Here is a 22,593-nt window from a genome sequence, read left to right on the forward strand (position 1 = left end):
GGTGGAGGTGCTCATATTGTTTGTTTATCGCTTTTTCATTCCTCGTCCTCCCGCTTTCACTTCCCAAACTGGTCTAATGGATATAATTCAGGATCTAATGAGCCTAAATATGAATTGATCCATCAGTAGGGAAGAATCCTCTGCTTATAAATGGAGTATAACTGTCACTTTAACAAACCAATGTCCTGTTCATACTATGCATATTCATGTCCATCAGGAATTTGCACTGTAGATTAAGCGTCACATTGGCCACGGTTACATGATGTTTTTTAATTCGGAATTGATTATTCCGAATTAAATAATTCAGAAAAATATTTTCCTTCAAGTTTACATGGAAATAGTAATTCTGAATTGAGGTTTACATGGAAAACACGTTTGATGGTCTTTCTCCAATTCCTCTCCAGGTCTAGGGGTTGGGAAGGTTCTGATTGGATAGGGGGGGGACCGGAAGTTAAACTACCGGAAGAAAAACTAACTTAGCCGCTACAACTTTGAAAAGCTCACAATTTTGATGTTTCCTGTTTCCATCTGTTGTTTTAATTATTTCCACGTCCTCCAAGCTATTTATTAAATAAATGGTCTCTGCTCTTGACCACCGTTTACTGCGTGCTGCCATCTTGAAACTTTGTTTGTCAAAACCAGCCCAGCGTGGAATATAAGCGTCATGGAGACAGACGGGGGAGGGAACGAGCAGAAAGAAAGACCGGGATTAATTTAAAGAGGAATGAGTGTAAACATGATCTGGAATTATTCTATTAGGATTTAAAATCAGAATGAACCAGCCACTTACTTCAGAATTAAGTTTAATTCGGAATGGCCATTTTCATTTGGAATTAGGTGTTTCATTAGGTGTTTACATGGTCATTTTTACTCATTTTAAATCGGATTTAATTTTAATTCTGAATTAAAGAGGAATTAAACTTCCCATGTAAACGGTGTGTGTGTGTGTGTGTGTGTGTGTGTGTGTGTGTGTGTGTGCACACACACTCTCCCCAGCAGTTTTACATACATCAGTAGTTGATATTACGAACAGGATTCTCTTTGTTGCTCAGACAAGCACTTGCGCAATTTCCCTATCGCAAAAAGTGTATGATCAAAATAATCCTCTTCGTTTAATTAAACACACCGACATGCAGTGATGTGCATGTGCACAGACACATCCATGTTTTGTAGATGGATACAGTATGGCAACTGATAGCAGTGTCTTTGTTGTGTCTTGGTATCGTCAGGCATTTGACCTTAGCCTTGACAAGTGAGCGGTAGTTCTAAGAAACCCAGATTACATTATGTGGGCTGCAGCCACTTTGTCTGCCAGCCTTTCTCTCTTTCTCGTGCTCTTCTTCCATCCCTCTTTTTTTTTTCTCCTCCACTGTACTCAGCCAGTACATATAGCACACATGCTCCTGTTGCTTATAATTACTCTGGGCACGTTGGCTTGTGTGCCACACTTCAGAAACCAGAGGTGATGGAGACTGAAAGCTGTTGTTGCAGAGCATCCAGGAGGCGTGACCAATGCTCAGTTCAACACATCCACACAAATGCAGTCATGTATATGTTAGGGCTGGGCGATATGGACCAAAAGTCATATCTCGATATTTTCTAGCTGAATGGCGATACTCAATATCGATATTTTTCCTGTGACATAATTGGGGTTTCCCCCAAAGCATTATAGCATAGCATCTCTGTTAGCTTCATTTTTTTCTGAGGCAAACCCTTAAAAAAACAGTCAGTTTTAATACAAAGCCTCGTGCCAAATGTCACACAGGTTCCTTTATTAACAGAGGTCTGCACAATATCAAAATGTATAAAACAAATAGAATAAAAATGCTTCTTGAATAGAATAAAACAAATATCCTTTTCCTGCATAACAATTAAATTAAAATACACTGTGCAATTAATACAATGTAGACAGTAACAGGCAGACTTTTCCACTGAAGTTGACAGTTGTGCAAATAACAAATACAAACAAATTTTTTTCACACCGAGTACGAGTATTTTAATTTGTGTACTCGCCGATACCGAGTACCGATCCGATACTTCTACCACAAAAAAAAACTAGGCTAAAAATGCAATGAAAAATGCAATGAATTGGAAGACAGGTTTTATTTGCAACAGAAATTCAATTTTAAACAAAACTCGGCCAGCGAGTCTTTCCTCCACGCTTTAGTCTCATCGCAGGAACATCAACTGAGCATGTGCGGTGCTTCACCTGAAGCCGTCCGTGTGAAACAACATAAACAATCAAATAGAATTTTAAAAAACTGGCTAAATGAAATTATGTTACACACTCTTGTACAGTAGGTGGCGGTATGCACCTTAAAGTTGGTTGCGATCCGCCAATAAAACAGAAGAAGTAGAAGAAGAACATAAACAATCCCATTGTTACATTCCGGTTAGCCGCTAGGCGGCTAAGCTTAGCGTAGTGGTGGGAGGAGAGTGGTGCCCGTGAGTGAGACTGGCAGCCCCGTTTCAGGCAAGACAGCGACAACCAATGTAAGCGGGATGTCAGCAGGGTGGACATATTTCAAAATAAGGGACGACGACAGAAGCAAGACAGACTGCGGGCTGTCGACGCGGCTAACCGGCTAAAGCGGCTAACCGGAATGTAACAATGGGATTGTTTATGTTGTACTGTGAATGTTTAATAAAGTTCCCTGTGAGTAAGGTAATACTCAACCATCCAGTTTGTATAATTAAGGAAGATATAATAAACTGGAACACAGAACAGCTGGCTGAGCAGCGGCGGCTTGGCGGCTGCTGCTGCTCAGCCAGGCTGCAGACTCACCCGGGGAATATCTCCCCCTAGAGTCACTAACCAGTAACTACAACAACAATGAAGTATTGGTGCGTGGTATCGGAGAATTTTTGAGAGTACGAGTATATGAGAGCAGTATCGGCCCCGATACCAGTATCTGTATCGGGGCATCCCTACATCTAACCATTTCAGTCTGTCTACACCTAGTTGGAACTTTGAATCCGCTTACCTCACTTGTGCAGATGGCTACCGGCCCATGCTTGTTCAGTATTACTGTTCAACGTTTCCTTCTCATTTTCCAGGCTAGTTTTTATTGGACACCCTGCCATCTTGCACACTCCGTTTCTTTACCATTTTTCCGTGACTTTCCTAGTCTGAATTCAGGAGAGGTGAGTGTGTGTGTGTGTGTGTGTGTGTGTGTGTGCTTGTGTGTGTGTGTGTATGCATACACTGTGCAAAAAGAAACATTACATTTTTTGTCTCTCGTTCTAAAGTTAAATCAGACGAAACCTCTCCTGTTTCAGATCAGTCAGGATTACCAACATTATTTCATTTTGCCAAATGCCACAGCAATGAGAGAGAGAATTTCTTAGAGAATCTTATGTTGCTTTCTATGAGGTCAGACATTTAAATAGAGTTGTGTGAAAAAGTGTTTGCTCCCTTCCTGATTTCTTATTTTTTTGCATGTTTGTCGCACTTAAATGTTTCAGATCAAACAAATTTAAATATTAGACAAAGATAACACAAATAAACACAAAATGCAGTTTTTAAATTAAAGTTTTTATTATTAATACACACATACTACATACATAGCCCTGTGTGAAAAAGTGATGGCCCCCCCCTGTTAAAACATAAATATACTGTGGTTTATCACATCTTTGGAAAGCTGAGTTCAATTTCTCCAGCTACACCCAGGCCTGATTACTGCCACACCTCTTCTCAATCAAGAAATCACTTAAATAAGACCTGCCTGACAAAGTGCCATCCATCCATCCATCCATTTTCCGCCACTTATCCGGAACCGGGTCGCAGGGGCAGCAGCCTCAACAGAGATGCCCGTCTGGGCATCTTCCTTCATCCCAGACACTTCCTCCAGCTCTTCCGAGGGGAGTCTGAGACGTTCCCAGGCCAGCCCAGCGTGTCCTGGGTCTTCCGAGGGGTCTCCTCCCGGAGGGACATGCCTGGAACACCTCCCTGGGGAGGAGGGACATGCCTGGAACTCCTCCCTAGGCAGGAGGGACATGCCTGGAACACCTCCCTAGGGAGGAGGGACATGCCTGGGACACCTCCCTAGGGAGGAGGGACATGCCTGGAACTCCTCCCTAGTGAGGAGGGACATGCCTGGAACACCTCCCTAGGGAGGCGTCCAGGAGGATCCGGTACAGATGCCCAAGCCACCTCAGCTGACTCTTTTCAATGTGAAGGAGCAGCGGCTCGACTCCGAGCTCCTCCCGGGTGACCGAACTCCTCACCCTATCTCTAAGGGAGCCTCCAGCCACCCTGCGGAGGAAACTCATCTCGGCCGCTTGTATCCGCGATCTTGTCCTTTCGGTCACTACCCAAAGTTCATGACCATAGGTGAGGGTAGGGGAGTAGATTGACCGGTAAATCGAGAGCTTCACCTTTCGACTCAGCTCCTTCTTCACCACGGCGGTCCGGTACATCGACCACATAACTGCGGGCGCTGCACCGATCCGTCTGTCAATCTCACGCTCCATCGTTCCCTCACTCGTGAACAAGATCCCGAGATACTTGAACTCCTCCACCTGAGGCAGGACTTCTCCACCCACCCGGAGAAGGCACGCCACCCTTTCCCGGTGGAGAACCATGGCCTCGGTTTTGGAGGTGCTGATTCTCTTCCCTGCCGCGTCGCACTCGGCCTCAAACCGCCCCAGCACATGCTGAAGGTCCCGGTCCAATGAAGCCAACAGGACAACATCATCTGCAAAAAGCAGAGACAAAATCCTGTGGTTCCCAAACCGGATCCCCTCCGGCCCCTGGCTACGCCTAGAAATCCTGTCCATAAAAATTATGAACAGGACCGGTGACAAAGGGCAGCCCTGCCGGAGTCCAACATGCACCGGGAACAAGTCTGATCTACTGCCGGCAATGAGAACCAAACTCCTGCTCCGATCATACAGTAGGCCTGACAAAGTGAAATGGACAAAAAGATCCTCAAAAGTTAGACATCATGCCGCGATCCATTCAGGAACAATGAAAAACAAAGTAATTGAGATCTATCAGTCTGGAAAATATTACAAAGCCATTTCTAAAGCTTTGGGACTCCAACGAACCACAGTGAGAGTCATTATCCACAAATGGAGAAAACATGGAACAGGACAGTCCAATAGAAAATAAAGCAATGGAATTGATTTTGTCACTGACGCTCGCTCGCATCGCATGGGACACGGTTTAAAGCCTGAATTATGGTTCCGCGTTAAATCGACGCAGAGCTGTGTTGGTGTAATGCGGAACCATAATTCAGCCTTAATAGTGTAAGCAGCCGACGGTTCTTCTGCCCAGAGCGAGGCTTTGTGCCCCCCCCTGCTACACGTCATTCAGGCAGCCAATCAGCACAGTGGCTCATTATCATAGCCTCCCCGCCCCCTCAGAATCCCGCATAGAGAATGAGATTAGAAACGGTAAAGATAAAGGCATGGCCCAGAGGCTGAATTTCTCATTTTATTTAGAAAAAACAATCAAAAGCTTGTTTTTAAGACATTCAAGGCCTGTTTTAAAATAGACATTAAATGCAATAATAGGTCCCCTTTAAGTGCGACAAACATGCAAAAAAATAAGAAATCAGGAAGGGGGGAAAACACTTTTTCACACAACTGTACATTTCCTTAGTATTTAGTAGCATTGACTTTGAACTGCATGACTTGGGTCAAACGTTTTGGGTAACCTTCCACAAGCTTCTGACAGTGCTCTGCTGGAACTCTGGCCTGTTCCTCCTGACAGAACTGGTGTAACTGAGTCAGGTTTGCTGGTCGCCTCGCTCCCACACGCCTTTTCAGATCTGCCCACACATTTCTGATGGGATTCAGATTAGGGCTTTGTGATGGCCACTCCACGACATTGACTTTGTTGTCCTCAAACCACTTTTTAAATATTTTGGCAGTATGTTTGGGGTCATTGTCAATTAGGAAGACCCATTTGCGCCCAAGTTTTAACTCCCTGGCTGATGTCTTGTGATGTTGCCTTTAATATTTCCATGTAAAGTCCTTTCTTCATGATGCTGTCTGTTTTATGAAGACCTCCATTTCCTCTCGGAGCAAAACAGCCCCACAACATGATGCTGCCACCTCTGTTCTTCACAGTTGCTATGGTGTTCTCAGGTCTACAAGCTTCCCCCTTCTTCCTCCAGATGTAATGTTGGTCATTATGGCCAAACGACTCAATTTTAGTTTCAACAGACCACAGGGCAAGGTCTTTATCTTGGTGTCTTTTTGCAAACTGTAATCTGGCTGTTTTATGTTTGTTTAGGAGTAATGGCTTCTTTCCCGCTGAGTGGCCTTTCAGCCAATATCAGTGCAGGATTCTTCATGGGGACATTTTGCTTTTCATTTTATACGATTATATGATTCCTCTTCAGATATCACATTTTAATAATTTGATATAACTAATTCATATCAGAGTAGTCATTTAGGAAGGAGTAAACATTGGAAGAAGAGATGAGGAAACATGAATGAGAATGAAGTCAAGGAAACACTGGCTGCTCATTCCATGGAAGAAATTTCACTTCACAGTAGTGATACCGAGGCATTCATCGATGAAAACATTGTTGAAATGCAAAAGAGGTGTCTACAGAGGAAAGCGACAACGGATTAATAAGCTGAAATCCCTTCTAAAAGACTTCATAACGTCAGTGGTCACCATTGCTTTAATAGTAGTGGGAGAGACTCATATCAGACCTGTTGGCTGTTAGCAAGTTCCACAGCTGCTCCGGAGCCAGAAGGCAGCGACTGCTTGGATGGGTTAGTCCAGGGGTCGGCAACCCAAAATGTTGAAAGAGCCGTATTGGACCAAAAACACAAAAAACAAATATGTCTGGATTCGCAAAAAATGAAGTCTTGTATCAGCCTTAGAATGAAGGCAACACATGCTGTATGTTTCTATATTAGTTAGAACTGGGGGGAGATTTTTCTTTCATTATGAACTTTGAGAAAAAAGTTGAAATGTCGAGAAAAAAGTCGAAATGTTGAGAAAAAAGTTGAAATGTTGAGATTAATGTTGAAGTACAATCTCGAGAAAAAAGCCGAAATGTAGAGAAAAAAGTTGAAATGTTGAGAAAAAAGTCGAAATGTCAAGATTAAAAAGGAAAGAAAAAGGAAGAAAAAAAGAGAAGAAAAAGGAAAAGAAAAGAAAAAAAAAAAAAAGAGGGAAAAAAAGGGAAAAAAAAGGTCAAACATTTTTGAAAAAGCTCCAGGAGCCACTAGGGCGGCTCTAGAGCCGCGGGTTGCTGAACCCTGGGTTAGTCGGTCAATGCTGTTGACTCTTACGGGAGGTTCCACTGGTTATGATCAGGACTGTAGCTCAGTCTCTCTGGATTCAGAGGTGTGATAGCAGTAGGGGAAAGAGCTGGGCATACTTTGATAAGTACAGCCTCACATATGGGAATGGTCGGCAAGTCCTGCAGCCCTGTGCAACTGCCTATCTGAAAAGTTTGTCCCAAGTTGTTTTAGACAAATTTTGGACATAAGGACTACCGGGAAGCGTTCAAATGGGATTTAAATATACCATGGAGGGTTATGTGCAAAACCTGTATATGTGAACAGATAAAGGTTAGTAAGGAGGTTAAAACAGAGACGAAGGTTTAAAGATCCCAGCGTAACTGATGAAAAGCTTCGTCTTAAGGTCATTAGAACGTCATTTAGTGCATTTCTATTATAAAAGGTTCCCATTCAACAAACCAACTGGCACAATTTCTTGGCCCCCTTCAGTTGTAGGTCCATAGGAAAATGGCACGTTCAGTGAGGTTAGGCAACCTTCTCTCATAAAATGTGGCATGTATTCTACATACAATGAAACAAAAGCCAAGCAGAACAAACACGGCCTGCTGGATGACTCCTGCTTTTGTTGTTTGTAGTGTTTGTTGTTGTCGCACTGGTATGATGCCACGCTAGACGTTTGGTCTAAACCAGGGGTCAGCAACCCGCGGCTCTAGACATGTCTCTAGACATGTCAAACATATTTGAAAACTCAAATATCCTATCTCAAAAAATTATTCTGGGAATCTTAATCTTAAAGCGACACTACGTAACTTTTCCACCTTAATATCATATTTCCAGAGTCATTGTGATGGAACATCAACTTCCAACAGGTTTAATGAAACCTCTGTCATGGTCTGAGGGGTCTGTATCACCTTCACTGGCACTATGTAACTTTGAGGAGCATGGTAGGAACCCTGCCACACTAAAAAACTACAAATCTTTACGACTTTGACTGCTTTACGGCATACGTCACTTCCCTCTCCTTCCCGATTCGCAGTCGAGACGAAAATGGGCGGGGCTTGGAGCGCAGAGCTCTGCAGAAGCTGGTAACCCGTTGCTGCTGCAGCAGCTCTACACAACAGACGTGGGGAAAAGATCCTAATGGTTTAACTTTTCAACGGTTTCCTGCTCAGAGGCAGAACCACGTAGGCCAAGTATCTGATATAACAAAGTAAAAGAGTGAAAGAGTCGTCGGCTCGCTTTGGATCGCGGCTGTAACGACCAAACACCGGCTTCCACACAGTAAAGCCTGAATTATGGTTCTGCGTTAAATCGACGCAGACCTACGGCGTAGGGTACGTGGCGACACGCAACGTACGGTGCGTGTCGCCGCGTACCCTACGCCGTAGGCTCTGCGTCGATTTAACGCAGAACCATAAACAGCCTTAAACCACAAACACTCACACAGACGGGTCGGATCAAAACACAGGTTTTATTCCCACTTCTCCAGCTAAACGCAGTTGCTCGCCAGCTCTCTGCGGTGCAATTAACCCCAACTACCGCTTTTGTCCAAAAGATGCCGCCAAACTCAGAAAAGCTGAAAGTTACATTGTGCTGCTTTAAACTGTAAGCCATAATCAGCTATATTAAAATAATAAAAGGCTTGCAATATTTCAGTTGATTTGTAATGAATCCAGAATGTATGACATTTTAGTTTTTTAAATTGCATTACAGAAAATAAAGAACTTTATCACAATATTCTAATTTTCTGAGATAGTCCTGTAGATTCTGTTTTTCAATGCAATGATTCAAATTAAACAATACAAATTCAAATTATGTGATTCAGATTCAGTTTTTTAATGCAATTATTCAAGTTGAGCAATTCAAATATAAATTATTCAAATTCAGTTTCTAGTGGCACATATTTCTGCCCATAGTTATCATTGTAAATGATGTGCGTGGATACCATATGTAACTGCAGACTTGACTGATCTGAAGCACCGTTGTATAATATGTTACTCTGAAAAAAGCTCAGTTTGATACAATGAATTGTTAAAAACGACATGATTATTTCATTGGGTTGATTTAAACTGGCCTCTGACTTGCACATTATACTAACATGCATGCTTTTTTTTCCTCTCTTCCTTTCCATACTTGCCCTGCCAGTACTGAGGCGACCTTTGTTTATGTCAGCCCAGACCTCTGCCATTATTACAGGCCAAGACTGTTGTCAAATCCCGCATGTATTGTTTACCTCAGAGGCATCTCATGAACCTTTAGACCACCTGAAGGCTGCAACTCTTAAGGTTAGAAACCACTGGTTTATTGTAATGTTAAGTCTGTGGTGTTAAATTCCTTCCTTTTTTGTTTTTCTCTCTCCGTCTTGTGCTCTCTCCATGTCTCTGTCAACCCCCCCACCCACTTGCTCCCTCCCTCTTCATTTCAGACAGGGACTATACCAGTCTATGTGAGAAGCAGCCCATTGGTCGGAGGTTATTCCGTCAGTACTGTGATACAAGGCCAGACCTGAAGCGCTGCATTGAGTTTATGGATGCTGTGGTAAGACTTTGAATTTGAGTGCTTTTTGCCGTTACCCTGAATATAATTTGCTGTTATAGTTATCCCTTTCTCACAGACCCTTTTCACTTGGCTGGCTGTTTCTGTTTTCCATTTTTTCTCATATTCTCCATCTGTCGGTGGTCTTTCCCAAGAGACCAGGCCCTGCATAGCAAGAAATGGGAGAGGAAAGTTGGTGTGAAGTCCTTTTGCCTGCTTTTGGCAGCAGCGTGGTGTGGAGGGTGGGGTGAGCGTGGGGATTAACTAGGGACTTAGGCCACGTTTACACGTAGCCGGGTATTTACAAAAACGGATATTTTCCCCTCTACGTTTTCAAAAAAATCCTCGTTTACACGGACCCGCATGAAAACGCTCTTAACGTCATGCAAGCCAATCAGAATCCTGGAAAAACATCAACAAATGACACGTGTGTAACTTCCAGTTAAGGCTGATTTATGGTTCCGCGTTACATTAACGCAGAGCCTACGGCGTAGGGTACGCGGCGACGCGCACGTACCTTGCGCGTCGCCGCGTACCCTACGCCGTCGATTTAACGCAGAACCATAATTCAGGCTCATGCTGCTGGCTGACGCGCTCACAGGCTTGAATGAGCAGGAGGCTGGACGGGGGGGGGGAGTTACTTTTAAGTGTGACTTTAGAATATTAAACAGGTAAAATACAAGAAAATATTGACGGTGGCCAAACTAATTGTAAACACAGGTCGCACACATGACGCTGGTGAGTTTCTGGTGCATAATGTGACGTTCTGAAGCTTAAATCTCCGTTTTCCTCTGTTTTCCTCCGTTTAGACGCAAACGGGAAAACGGAGTTTTTGAAAATCTCCACTTTGGCCGGAGTTTTCAGAAATGATCGTTTTTGGTGACTTTGACCTCCGTTTCCGTGTAAACGAACGGCCAAAACGCATGAAAACGCCTCCGTTTTTGTAAATACCCGGCTACGTGTAAACGGGGCCTTAGACTAACTGTCAGAAAGCAGATCCCCCTCTTTCTCCCTGCTCTCCTCCGTGAGGTCAAACCCACGTCAGAGACGGGTCCCCTGAGGGAACAGGCAAACACAGGCCTAAGCTTGTGTCTTAAACCCCGGTGCGAGTCGTGGTGCTTTCATAAGAACCTGCTGTGTTCTTTGAGGCAGGCAAACAGTCAGTATGTTTACATGCATTAACAGTAAATCGAATTTTTGCCTTAATCCAATTGATATCGAATTTTTTAAAGCCATGTATACATCTTAGCCGGTGTGTAGTTGAACCGAATTGGAGCTCTTGAGATCGAGCTGTTAGTGCCAGAGAATGCGTCCTAATTCGAGTTATTACGGCATGTATGCGCAACCCACGCTTAGCCGAGTTACTGACTGTCCCGGGACCCCTCTTCCAGAAGTGACGACACCGCAAGAGCCAGAATATCAACACAGTAGGAGAAGAAGAAGACGAACAACAAAGAACTAACTGGAAGAACGCCAACGCAAAAGAGTGTGTGGCACTGCCCAGCATTGCAGAGTCGAACGCACCTCACTCAATAATCGATTGTCGCGCATGTATACTTGGCTATCTCGGAAACTCCAGTTTAATCCTTAGCTAGATTGTAGCAAGTAGCTTGATTTAGATGTGCATGTCACTGCACTGAAGTGACTTAAGGGCCAGTCCCAATCCCCCCCTGGTCCTACTTTTCAGCACTACCCCTAAATTTTGCGTGTTCCCGTGAAGGTAGTGGTGTCCCTATTCCTCTTTGCATGTAGGGCTAGTGGGGATATCGAGGGGTAGGGGGTATGATTCTAACCCTTCACAGCGAGGGATTTCAGATACTGAGACCCCGTCCACACGTAGCCGGGTATTTTTAAAAACGAATATTTCCCCCCTCCGTTTATAAAAAAATTTGCATCCACATTACATCGTTTTAAAAAAAAAACCCTTCCACACGTAACCGAAGATCTGCGTTTTCGAACACATTCATAAGCATTCTAACCTGTAGATCATCTGCGGCTCCGGGGGAAGCTGCACCTCGGCGGCTCTGCGGGCTCCGCGGCGGCTCTGCGGGCTCCGCGGCGGCTCCGCGGTGTAACGCAGTACACGGTGGTCAAGACCAGAGACCATTTATTTAATAAATAGCTTGGAGAACAGATGCTGGATCATCCGTAGTTCTGTAGTGAACAAAAGTTGCACGTCAGAGCAGATTTGTTGTTGTTTTGGCGCATAATGTGACGTTCGAAAACGCAAAACTCCGGTTGTGTCCGTCTACACGCATCTACATAAACGGAGTTTTCAAAAATCTTCACTTTGCCCGGAGTTTTTTTAAACCTTCGTTTATTTGCGTTTTCGTGTGGATGACAGGTCAAAACGTAGGAAAATATCTCCGGTTTAGCAGATATCCGCAGATATCCGGCTACGTGTGGACGGGGTCTGACTCACCGACCGAGGGCCAGAGAAAATTTCCCGGAATGCTTTACGTCGTCATTTGCAGACTGAATCAAACAAAAAAACATGGCGGACATTTCTCATTTTTAGTGAATAAAATCCATATTTTGAGTTAGTTCCTGCATAAAAATGCATTTTGATTACCGTATTTTCACGACCATTCGGCGCACCGTGTGGAAAGGCGCACCCTCAGTTTTGTGTGTAATTTTTGGATTTAAAACACACATACGGCGCACCGACCTAAAAAAAAGCGCTGTCTACAGACACGGAGCAAATCAGCTGTGCCAGTCCGAATTTCCTCGCTGTCAGAGTCACTTTCCGTGCCGCGCGGCGCCTCGGAAATGCCGGCTTTCGCAAAAGCCCGAACAACAGTCCCAGCAGACATGTTAGCCCAAGTGTGTGAGAAAAACCACCGGGTCGCCGCACATAGACCTGCCTCAGCCACTGGATCATCATGCCTTCATCCAGCCAGCCCTTTCATTTGCTTTATAATGACTCTGGCTGGAAAAGTCTCTTTAGGCAAAGTTTATCTTTTAAAAATCCCCATACAGTTTCTGTCCGTCCTCTCCCCCGCGCTGTCCCCGTCCTCTCCGCCACGCCTGACGGTCCCCGTCCTCTCCACCGCGCTAGCCTACGGCGTAGGGTACGGCGGCGACGAGCACCCCTGTCCTCTCCACCGCGCTGGTCCCATCCTCTCCACCGCGTTATTCACCGGGATGTCGAATGTGAGCGGCACCTCGTCCATGTTGGTGATGTGTCTGGGCTGGACGCGTTTGTCGGTGATGTGTCGGCTGCAGAATGAGTGGAAGCTCTCCATCTTTTCCATATAATCCGCCGGGCGCTGCAGCTGCGCTGGCACCGTTTCATGAAGCGAAAGCACCAAGACTGACCTCCATGAAAATGTTAAATTTTCATTTCTTCCGCCAGCGCTACTGCTTTCAGTCGAATGGTGGCCGTTGAAACGCTCCTTCCACCCGCTCTGTGCTTCAACCCCTCCCCCTTCCCCCTTTAACGTCTGTGGATGGTCTCTATCACGTCCGCAACTCACGGGTGCTTCACATGCCCCCTTCTCCCTTTACCGTTGTCATTGTGGCCGTCCGCCTTACATTACCGTAATACAGGTAATAGATACGGCGCACCGTTTCATTGGGCGCGCGGCACATTCTTTAAAAAAAAAAAAACTTTATGTGCGCCTAATAGTCGCGAAAATACGGTACATTTCTAGTGAGAAATATATATTTTACTTTCATAATATTCACTCAGTGAATGTACATAATCACTTGCTTGCTCGTTGTTGTGTTGTATCTTCAGATCTCGCCAGAATAAAGGCTGATTTATTGTTCCGCGTTACACCAACGCAGAGCCTACGGCGTAGGTTACGCGTCGCTGCGTGCCGTACGGTGCGGGTCGCCGTGTACCCTACGCCGTAGGCTCTGGAGCTTGGAAGGAGCAAATACAATGCATTCAGTCTTTTTCTCATTTAAATGGAAGACGTTTTGAGAGTTTAATGACATCTAGGCATCTGTGGATGGATTCCAGGGCATTTGATGAACTATGCTTGATTGGCAGAGAGCTTAGCGGATCATCTGCTTACAGATGAATACAGACGTTATGGTTGGAAATTGTTGACACTAATGTCAGCATGTATACAGGGCCCAAACTGGATCCCTGTAGCACACCAGAAGTCTAAGGGGCTGAGGAGAATCATAATGGAGAAACTTGTGTTTGTTAGATATGATTTGAACCAGTGTAGCACAACACCCCACAGGCCAACATGCTAATCCAAACGTTTCAGGAGGACGGAGTGGTCAACGGTGTTGAACGCTGCACTGAAGTCCCTCTTTGTGTGATGTTTACCTAGTGATGGGAACAGCCTTTCTTTTCAGTAACCAGAATTGGTTCATGAAAAAGATTTGTTGAAAAAGCCATTTCACAGCGTGACATTGATTTACATGCAGTCAATAAGCCTTTTATAACCAGAATATTAGCAATAACCCGGTTGCGCACGGCCATGTAAACACCAATAACCCCTTTGAATAACCGGAATTTGCTCATATTCCGGTTTTTAAAAACCTGAATATGATCCCTGGGTTACTCCTTTTCCAACTGAATATTGGGTCATGTAAACGCCTAATGGGATATCCCCATCAAATGAAACAGGAATTTGTTTTCTGCGCATGTTCTTTTCGCAAGGAATCTTGCTCTTTTGAGTCCAGAAAGTTCTTATAAGCACGGAGAAACACAAGACCAGGAGGAGACTAATCACTTCATAAATGTAATGAAAGATATGAACATTTCTGCATTTGTAGACGGTAGAAAGTACCGGGATAGCCAGATTTACAAGAAGGTGAGCGAAAAGTTGCGCAAAGCAGGATTTGTACGAACGCCAGACCAGATCAAGCTCCGCTGGAAGACAGTGCTGGTCAGTACCAGCACCAAAGCACAAAAGAAGGCGACTATTACTGGGCTGTTCATTATCCGCCGTGCTGCTGTTATTGTTGTTGTTGTTGTTTTGGATTTGGATTCAGGAAGAAGAAGCGGAAATGATGGGAATTGCGTCATGATGTTCTCCGTACGTCGCTGGTTTGATTCAGATATCCCAAATGATTAATCACCATGTAAACAGGGATAACCCTGTTTGCTCACGCATGGAAACACATTATTCCCAATGTTTCAGTAACCGGAATATTGACCTTAACCCCAATTTTGACTGCATGTAAACGTAGTCATGGATATAGCAAATGAAGCCCTGATGCTGCAATGAATCTTCTTTGCACTATGGGCTAGCCTATTTTTGTCTTACCAAAGAATGTCTGTTTGTTAAAACATCAGGGAACTAGATGTTGTGCATCTGTGACTTTTAAAGTGTGATCATCCTTAATGAAGTCCCATCCTCTTAACTACAAAGGACGTTAGCTCAGAGGACACGGTGTCCTGATTCACCACAGGCATTTGTTTGCAAAAATTCAAGTAGGTCCATGTAGTCTGTGCAGTCTGTCCATTGTTCAAAGCTGAGCTCAGCTGAACTGTTTTAGTTTGTGGTTCAGTTTGTTCACATTGTTTTATCATGTTTGATATTACAGGTATCCCATTAAAAAAGTGTTTTTTACCCTTGTGCTGTCTTCGGGTCGAGGAAGGAAGGAAGGAAGGAAGGGAAGAAGGGAGGAAGGGAGGGAGAAAAGAAGGAAGAAAATAAGGAAAGAAGGGAGGAAAGAAGGAAGGAGGGGAAAAAAGAGAGAAGGAAGGGAGGAAAGAAGGAAGGAAGGAAGGGAGGAAAGAAGGAAGGAAGGAAAGAAGGAACGGATAAAGAAGGAAGGAAGGGAGGAAGGAAAGAAGGAAGGAAAGAAGGGAAAAAAGAAGGAAGGGAGGAAAGAAGGGAAAAAAGAAGGGAGGAAAGAAGGAAGGAAGGAGAAAACAAGGAAAGAATCTAAGAGTGGAGGAAAGAAGGAAGGAAGGGAGAAAAGAAAGAAGGAAAGGAGTAAAGAAGGAAAGAAGGGAGAAAAGAGGACGGGAGAAGGAAGGAGAGAGCAGGAGGAAAGAAGGAACAGGAGAATTAGGTAATTTTGACCCAAAGACGGTACAAGGGTTAAACAGATCCCAGTACATGAGGCATTTCAACTCCCCATGTAAAACAATATGCAACTCAAACACAGTCTGCTATAAAAACTGAGTCATCATACTGATAGTAATCAATGGATGAAGTGTGAAGATGAGCATGGTTGCCAGTTTGCTGCCTTTACAAAGATAAGACTGCTAAAGTTACGTTTTAATGTCACTGCTAACGTCTTTATGGCCCAACGCTAATTTCCACCACAATTTTCTCTGTATACCTCCCCCTTTGCCTTTCTCTTTTTCTGTGTTGTGTCTCCTGTTTTTTGCAAAGGTATTACCGATGACTTGAGGAACGTGGTGTGATGTGGCTGCTCATGCTTCTGTATTTCTCTGATAGGCATTGTACCAACTAGCTCCTGATGAGAAGAGGAGGGACTGTGGACTGAAAGTTTTGGACACATACTTTAATAATGGGGTAAGACATACTTAATTTATGACTATACTAGTTAGCTTTGGGGGGAAAAAAATAAGAATATGTTGAAAGGCATCTTAAGGATATAGGAAACATCAAGGGGTGGTATATTTACAGAAATTGATAACACTTATGTTTTGTATTATATTATATTACAGGACTGTCTCAGAAAATTAGAATATTGTGATTTTCTGTAATGCAATTAAAAAAAACAAAAATGTCATACATTCTGGATTCATTACAAATCAACTGAAATATTGCAAGCCTTTTATTATTTTAATATTGCTGATCATGGCTTACAGCTTAAGAAAACTCAAATATCATCTAAAAAAAATAGAATATTCTAGGAATCGTAATCTTAAACTGTAAGCCATAATTGCTTGTTTGCATCACTCTTTAATGCAGTGTTTCTCAACCCTGGTCCTTGTGGGCCCCTGTCCTGCATGTTTTAGATGTTTCCCTGCACCAACAGACCTGATTCTAATTAAAGGTCCTCATTAGCTTGTCACCATGGTCTGCACAACTCTGTTGATGACACAGGTACTTTTATCACGGTGTGTTGAAGCAGGGTAGCATCTAAAACATGCACGACAGGGGCCCACAAGGACCAGGATTGAGAAATACTGCTTTAATGTGTTGGTAGTCGCCTGCACCAAGCATTTCAGCCATACAAAATACTACACAACAAACTGGATATAAAGATATCAAGTGTTTAGCTCATATGTAGCTCATCTGCTTTTGTCTTGTCTTATGGAAGATGAAATATGTGAAAAACATGACAGTAAGTGCTCTAACATGTCATTTGGCTAAACAGTTGTACTTGAATGTTTTATTTTTATATCTGCAAAAAGAATAATCTCAAATGGCAATCCCTTATTTTCAGATGAGTGGCCATGTCTATAAACAGTGTGTCCATCTCCATCCGTGCTCTCTTCAGGCTCCTTACTGCCTTATTGGCATTTCTGTCTCGGGTGCTTAATTAACCTGTGAATTTCTTAAAATTGTCGTGGCACCTGGGGGACTTGTGATTCATACACTACTATAAAGGATATAAATAAAATAATCAATATGCCGTTAAAGTGTAGACTTTCAGGTTTAATTTAAGAGGTTTCACATTTTTACTACTAAGGAATAACTGCGTGCGCGCAACATAAATGGCTATATTTGTAAAGTTCTGCATATAAATGTGTTTATACTTCTGTTACGTACCGTCATGATCACAGTAAGAAGAGTTAACAACCTAATTACTTCTAAAAACCCAAAGTTATATTTAAAATTTGTCAGAACGAATGAAACATAATGTAATCAGTCGTCTTGTAGTGCAAGCTGGACGCTGTAGATCTGCAACTTGAAAATTGCTAACTATTTTTGCATCTTTGACAGTCTCTAGCTCTATTAAAGCAGAGCCACCTCCTGTATGTGTGTGCCTGACTCTGGTTTTGTCTCTGACCCTCCAGGCGGCGGCTCATCTGCCAGAAGTCCCCCAGGACATCGTGACAGGCTGCCGGGAGAGGCTGGAGCAGAGTCCGTGTAAGGAGCTCTTCAATGACTGCACCAAGTATGTCTTTAAGTACTATATCCTGTCCTTAGCTGGGATTAGAACTCCTCAATTTGCCAAACATTTGTTAGGGGCCAATATATCGCCTTTATCTTCTGCCATTAACCTCCTAAGACCTGCTGTTTGTTTTTTTTGTTGTTCGGCTCATGGTGGATAAAGGTGGTGGATGAGGTGTGAAATTTTCTTTGTATAGTTTAGAGAAGGTCCGTGTAATGTTTATTCATAAATATCTGAAGCCAGATTTAGACAGATGAAATGGCAGGTCCCTTTGTGGAATTGCAAGAGCTGGGTTGTTCACCGGAAAGCACTCGCTTTTCGCAAGGTTAGTCTGATATCCCGAAAAGATACCAAATCTATGCAGTACCTGAACTATGTAGGGAACACACCGCACCGGGTTGGACACGTACAACAGTAAGTCATCGGCGTACAGAGCCACCTTGTGTTCCCTCCCCCATATAGAGATTCTGTTTATTTCATGGGATGATTTTAACATGATGGACAGTGGCTCGATGGCAAATGCAAACAGAAGTGGACTTAGGGGGCATCCCTGACGTGTCCCTCTTGATAATGGGAAAAATTCAGATCGCTTTCCGTTCGTAACCACTGATGGTGACGTAACATATAGAAGATTAATCCAGGCAATAAAGGTGGGACTGAAACCAAAGGCCTGCAGACATTCAAATAAATACGCCCACTCCACTCTGTCAAAAGCCTTCTCTGCATCCAGGGAGATAACCGCTTCTGGTGCCTCCCCGGATGCAGGGGAGTATATGACGTTGAGAAGGCTCCGGATGTTAGAGAAGGAGTGGCGACTGGTCATGAAACCTGTTTGATCAGGGGAGATCACCTCATCAGTAACAGATTTTAGGCGCCGGGCAAGTGCCTTGGCCAGAATTTTAATGTCACTATTTGACAACGAGATGGGTCGATATGATCCACACTGTGTTCAGTCCTTCCCCGGCTTTGGTATAAGTGTTATGGAAGCCTCAGTTAGCGTTTGCGGCAAGGCCCCGGTACTCAACGAATCATTAAACATATCTCTTTTTTTCTTTGTAAAGAAGAACTCACCGTTCTTCTTTACTCAAGAACGGTGAGTAAAGATCCCAGAACCACACGGGGGACCTAGTGAAGGACCTGCAGAGAGCTGGGACCAAAGTAACAAAGGTTCCATCAGTAACTCACTACGCCACCAGGGATTCAGATCCTGCAGGGCCAGACGTTCCCCCTGCTTAAGCCAGTACATGTCCAGGCCCGTCTGAAGTTTGCTAGAGAGCATTTGGATGATGCAGAAGAGGATTGGGAGAATGTTACATGGTCAGATGAAACCAAAAAAGAACTTTTTGGTAGAAACACAACTTGTCGTGTTTGGAGGAGAAAGAAAGCTGAGTTGCATCCAAAGAACACCAAACCTACTGTGAAGCACGGGGGTGGAAACATCATGCTTTGGGGATGATTTTCTGCAAAGGGACCAGGACGACTGATCCATGTAGGGAAAGAATGAATGGGGCCATGTATGGTGAGATTTAGAGTGAAAACCTCCTTCCATCAGCAGGGCAGTGAAGATGAAACGTGGCTGGGTCTTTCATGACAATGATCCAAACACACCGTCGGGCAACCAAGGAGCGGCTTCGTAAGAAACTTTTCAAGGTCGTGGAGTGGCCTAGCCAGTCTCCAGATCTCAACCCCATAGAAAATCTTTGGAGGGAGCTGAAAGTCCGTGTTTCCCAGCGACAGCCCCAAAACATCACTACTCTAGAGGAGATCTGCATGGAGGAACGGACCAAAATACCAGCAACAGTGACTACGTTTACATGCAGTCAAAATTCGGGTTATTGCTAACATTTCGGTTACTGAAACATTGGGAATATTCCGTTTACATGGTAATTAATCATTTGGGATATCTGGATCAAACCAGCGACGCACGGAGAACACCATGACGCAATTCCCGTCATTTCTGCTTCTTCTTCCTGTATCCAAATTCAAAATAAATACTGCTTCGCACAACTTTTCGCTCACCTTCTTGTAAATCTGGCTATCCCGGTACTTTCTACCGTCTACAAATGCAGAAATGTTCATATCCTTCATTATATTTATGAAGTGATTAGTCTCCTCCTGATCTTGCGTTTCTCCGTGTTTAGAAGAACTTCCTGGACTCAAAAGACCAGGATTCCTTTTGAACAGAGCATGCTCGGAAAACAAATTCATGTTCCATTTGATGGGGATATTCTGTTTGGTGTTTACATGACCCAATATTCGGGTTTTAAAAGGAGTAACCCAGGGGTCATATTCGGGTTTTTAAAAACCCGAATATGAGCAAATTCGGGTTATTGGTGATTACATGGACGTGCAAATTCGGGTTATTGCCAATATTCGGGTTTTAAAAGGGTTATCGACTGCATGTAAACGCAGTCACCGTGTGAAAACCTTGTGAAGACTTACAGAAAACATTTTACCTCTGTCATTGCCAACAAAGGGTATATAACAAAGTACTGAGATGAACTTTTGTTATTGACCAAATTTTCCACTATAATTTGCAAATACATTCTTTAAAAATCAGACAATGTGATTTTCTTTTTTTCATTCTGTCTCTCATTGTTCAAGTGAACCTATGATGAAAATGACAGGCCTCTTGGGAGAACTTGCACAACTGGTGTCTGACTAAATCCCTTTTTGCCCCACTGTACATGCAGTGTAGTAGACACTGTCTGTACCAGAAAGCTTGGTGTCAGATGCAGGTCATTGATCCTCTAACAGGATAATGACAAAAAACATGCAGATAAAAACTCAAAGGATTGATAAGAGCAGAAAAAAATGGGACCATTCTTGCAGTACCCGTGTGTCATCCCTGATCTAAATCCTAGTGATCATCTGTGGAAAGAGCTGAAATCTGCAGTCTGGAGAAGAAACCCTTGAAAGCCGAGACAGCTGGAGCAGTTTATTCATGAGTGACCAAAACACCTGTCTGCAGGTTCACAAATCTGGTTGATACTTCCACAAATTGCTTGATTGCAGTGATTGACTCCAACGGTTTCACAACAAAATTATTAAGTCCAGAGTTGTATCATTTTAATAGATCAAATAAATAATATTTAACCAAAATTCAAGAGCAATGTCTGATTTTCATTACCCAGTTTTCAGTAAATCCTGATTTATTTTACTTTTATCAGTCTCAAGTTATTTCAGTGATCATTGTAGTACATTTGTCCGCGTGTTTAAACACTATGTTGACAGTAAAGAGCCCTTTAGTGTTTTCATAATGGGCTTTAATCAACTTTTCTGACACTCGTTTAGGCTCAGATCCAGTTTCCTGATATTTATATGTACTTATTATTTCTTAAAAACTTAAATCTACACCGGGGAAATACACGAAGCAAAGCTTGAAGGCTTACAAAAGTCTTGACGCTTGGTCCGACTTCAAGGCAGGATTTGTTGTAGAAATTAAAGTGATGAGGACACCGAACTTTATGATTTGACCGTTTAACGTTAGCTACCCAAAAATCCAACATTACCTGATACAAAATGGGAACCACAAATCCACGTTTCGGTGCCTGGAATCGAGTTGTTTCTGTGAATTTCAGCGATCCATTTGTCTCTCTTAAGCTTATTTTTCAGCAGTCTGTAAAACGATAACTTCGATTTCTTGCACAACAGCTCTTTCCCATTTTAGATGTTTTCCAGTTGCTCAAACGGAAAGTTTACGCTGCCACTCAGTCTTTCAGACTCTCAGTCTTTCTGACACTCAAAAAAGTTGAATGGTGGCTAAGGTGACTGTTTGCTGCTTGCAACAAGGGCATCCTGTTTTTCTAGACCAGGGGTCGGCAACCCGCGGCTCTAGAGCCGCATGCGGCTCTTTAGCGCCGCCCTAGTGGCTCCTGGAGCTTTTTCAAAAGTGTTTGACCTTTTTTTTCATTTTTTCCTTTTTTTCCTCTTTTTCTTTTTTTTCCTTTTTTTCTTTTTCACTTTTTTCTTACTTTTTTTTCTCTTTTTTCCTTTTTTAATCTCGACATTTCGACTTTTTTCTCAAAATTTCAACTTTTTTCTCGACATTTCAACTTTTTTCTCGAGATTGTACTTCAACATTAATCTCGACATTTCTACTTTTTTCTTGAAATTTCTACTTTTTCTGAACATTTCCACTTTTTTCTCGACATTTCCACTTTTTTCTCGAAGTGCATAATGAAAAAAAAAAATCTTCCCCCAGTTCTAACTAATATATCTACATGCAGCATGTGTTGCCTTCATTCTAAGGCTTATACAAGACTTAATGTTTTGCGGCTCCAGACATATTTGTTTTTTTGTGTTTTTGATCCAATATGGCTCTTTTAACATTTTGGGTGGCCGACCCCTGCTCTAGGTGCTTTAATAACCTTTAGGAGAATCCTTGAGGTGGCTGTAGAGCTGCCTCTGTGCAGGTCTGCTCATGACTGTTGTGGTAGTAGTGCCAAAGAGAAAAAAGCCTGTGACGGTTCTAATGGCAGCTATGGTGAGATTAGATATGTTGAGTAGCAGCTGTTCCTGGAAATGTCTCCTCTCTATTCTTTCTCATAGTTGCTTTGAGTCATGACACAACAAGCAATGCCCAAATGTGGGCATACACAAACATGCACATGTGGAAGGTCATGGAAGCGTGCAGCTATGCAACAGTTCAAAGCCCGAGAGGCTCATGCAGCGTTTTGTTCTTGTTATTAAATAACCACCAGCTCTGTTTCTGCACTCTCTCTGCAGAATAGTTCGTGATCATCTGAGTGGGGCTCCATTTTCTTCCTACCAGGAGTCCATGTACTTCTCTCGTTTCCTGCAGTGGAAATGGTTAGAACGGTGGGTAGTTGACATTGTTTT

General features: G+C 43.3%; 2 protein-coding genes across 3 annotated transcripts in view; one reads left to right on the forward strand and one right to left on the reverse strand.

Annotated features, from left to right (window-relative positions):
* The window catches only part of LOC133447583 (target of Myb1 membrane trafficking protein-like), a 217,967-nt gene that overhangs the window by 122,607 nt on the left and 72,767 nt on the right, over window positions 1–22,593 (reverse strand). The window lies entirely within an intron of this gene.
* grk4 (G protein-coupled receptor kinase 4) overlaps window positions 1–22,593 on the forward strand; it is a 74,040-nt gene that overhangs the window by 24,183 nt on the left and 27,264 nt on the right. The window contains exons 3-6 of one of the 2 annotated variants that reach the window (XM_061725947.1): window positions 9,635–9,747; window positions 16,122–16,199; window positions 17,654–17,754; window positions 22,480–22,572. In XM_061725947.1, the coding sequence (XP_061581931.1) occupies window positions 9,635–9,747; window positions 16,122–16,199; window positions 17,654–17,754; window positions 22,480–22,572 (385 nt within the window). The remainder of the gene's footprint in view (window positions 1–9,634; window positions 9,748–16,121; window positions 16,200–17,653; window positions 17,755–22,479; window positions 22,573–22,593) is intronic. The other variant, XM_061725953.1, reaches the window with a different exon arrangement.

This window comes from Cololabis saira, chromosome 1 (genome assembly GCF_033807715.1).
Source record: "Cololabis saira isolate AMF1-May2022 chromosome 1, fColSai1.1, whole genome shotgun sequence".
NCBI lineage: Eukaryota > Metazoa > Chordata > Actinopteri > Beloniformes > Belonidae > Cololabis > Cololabis saira.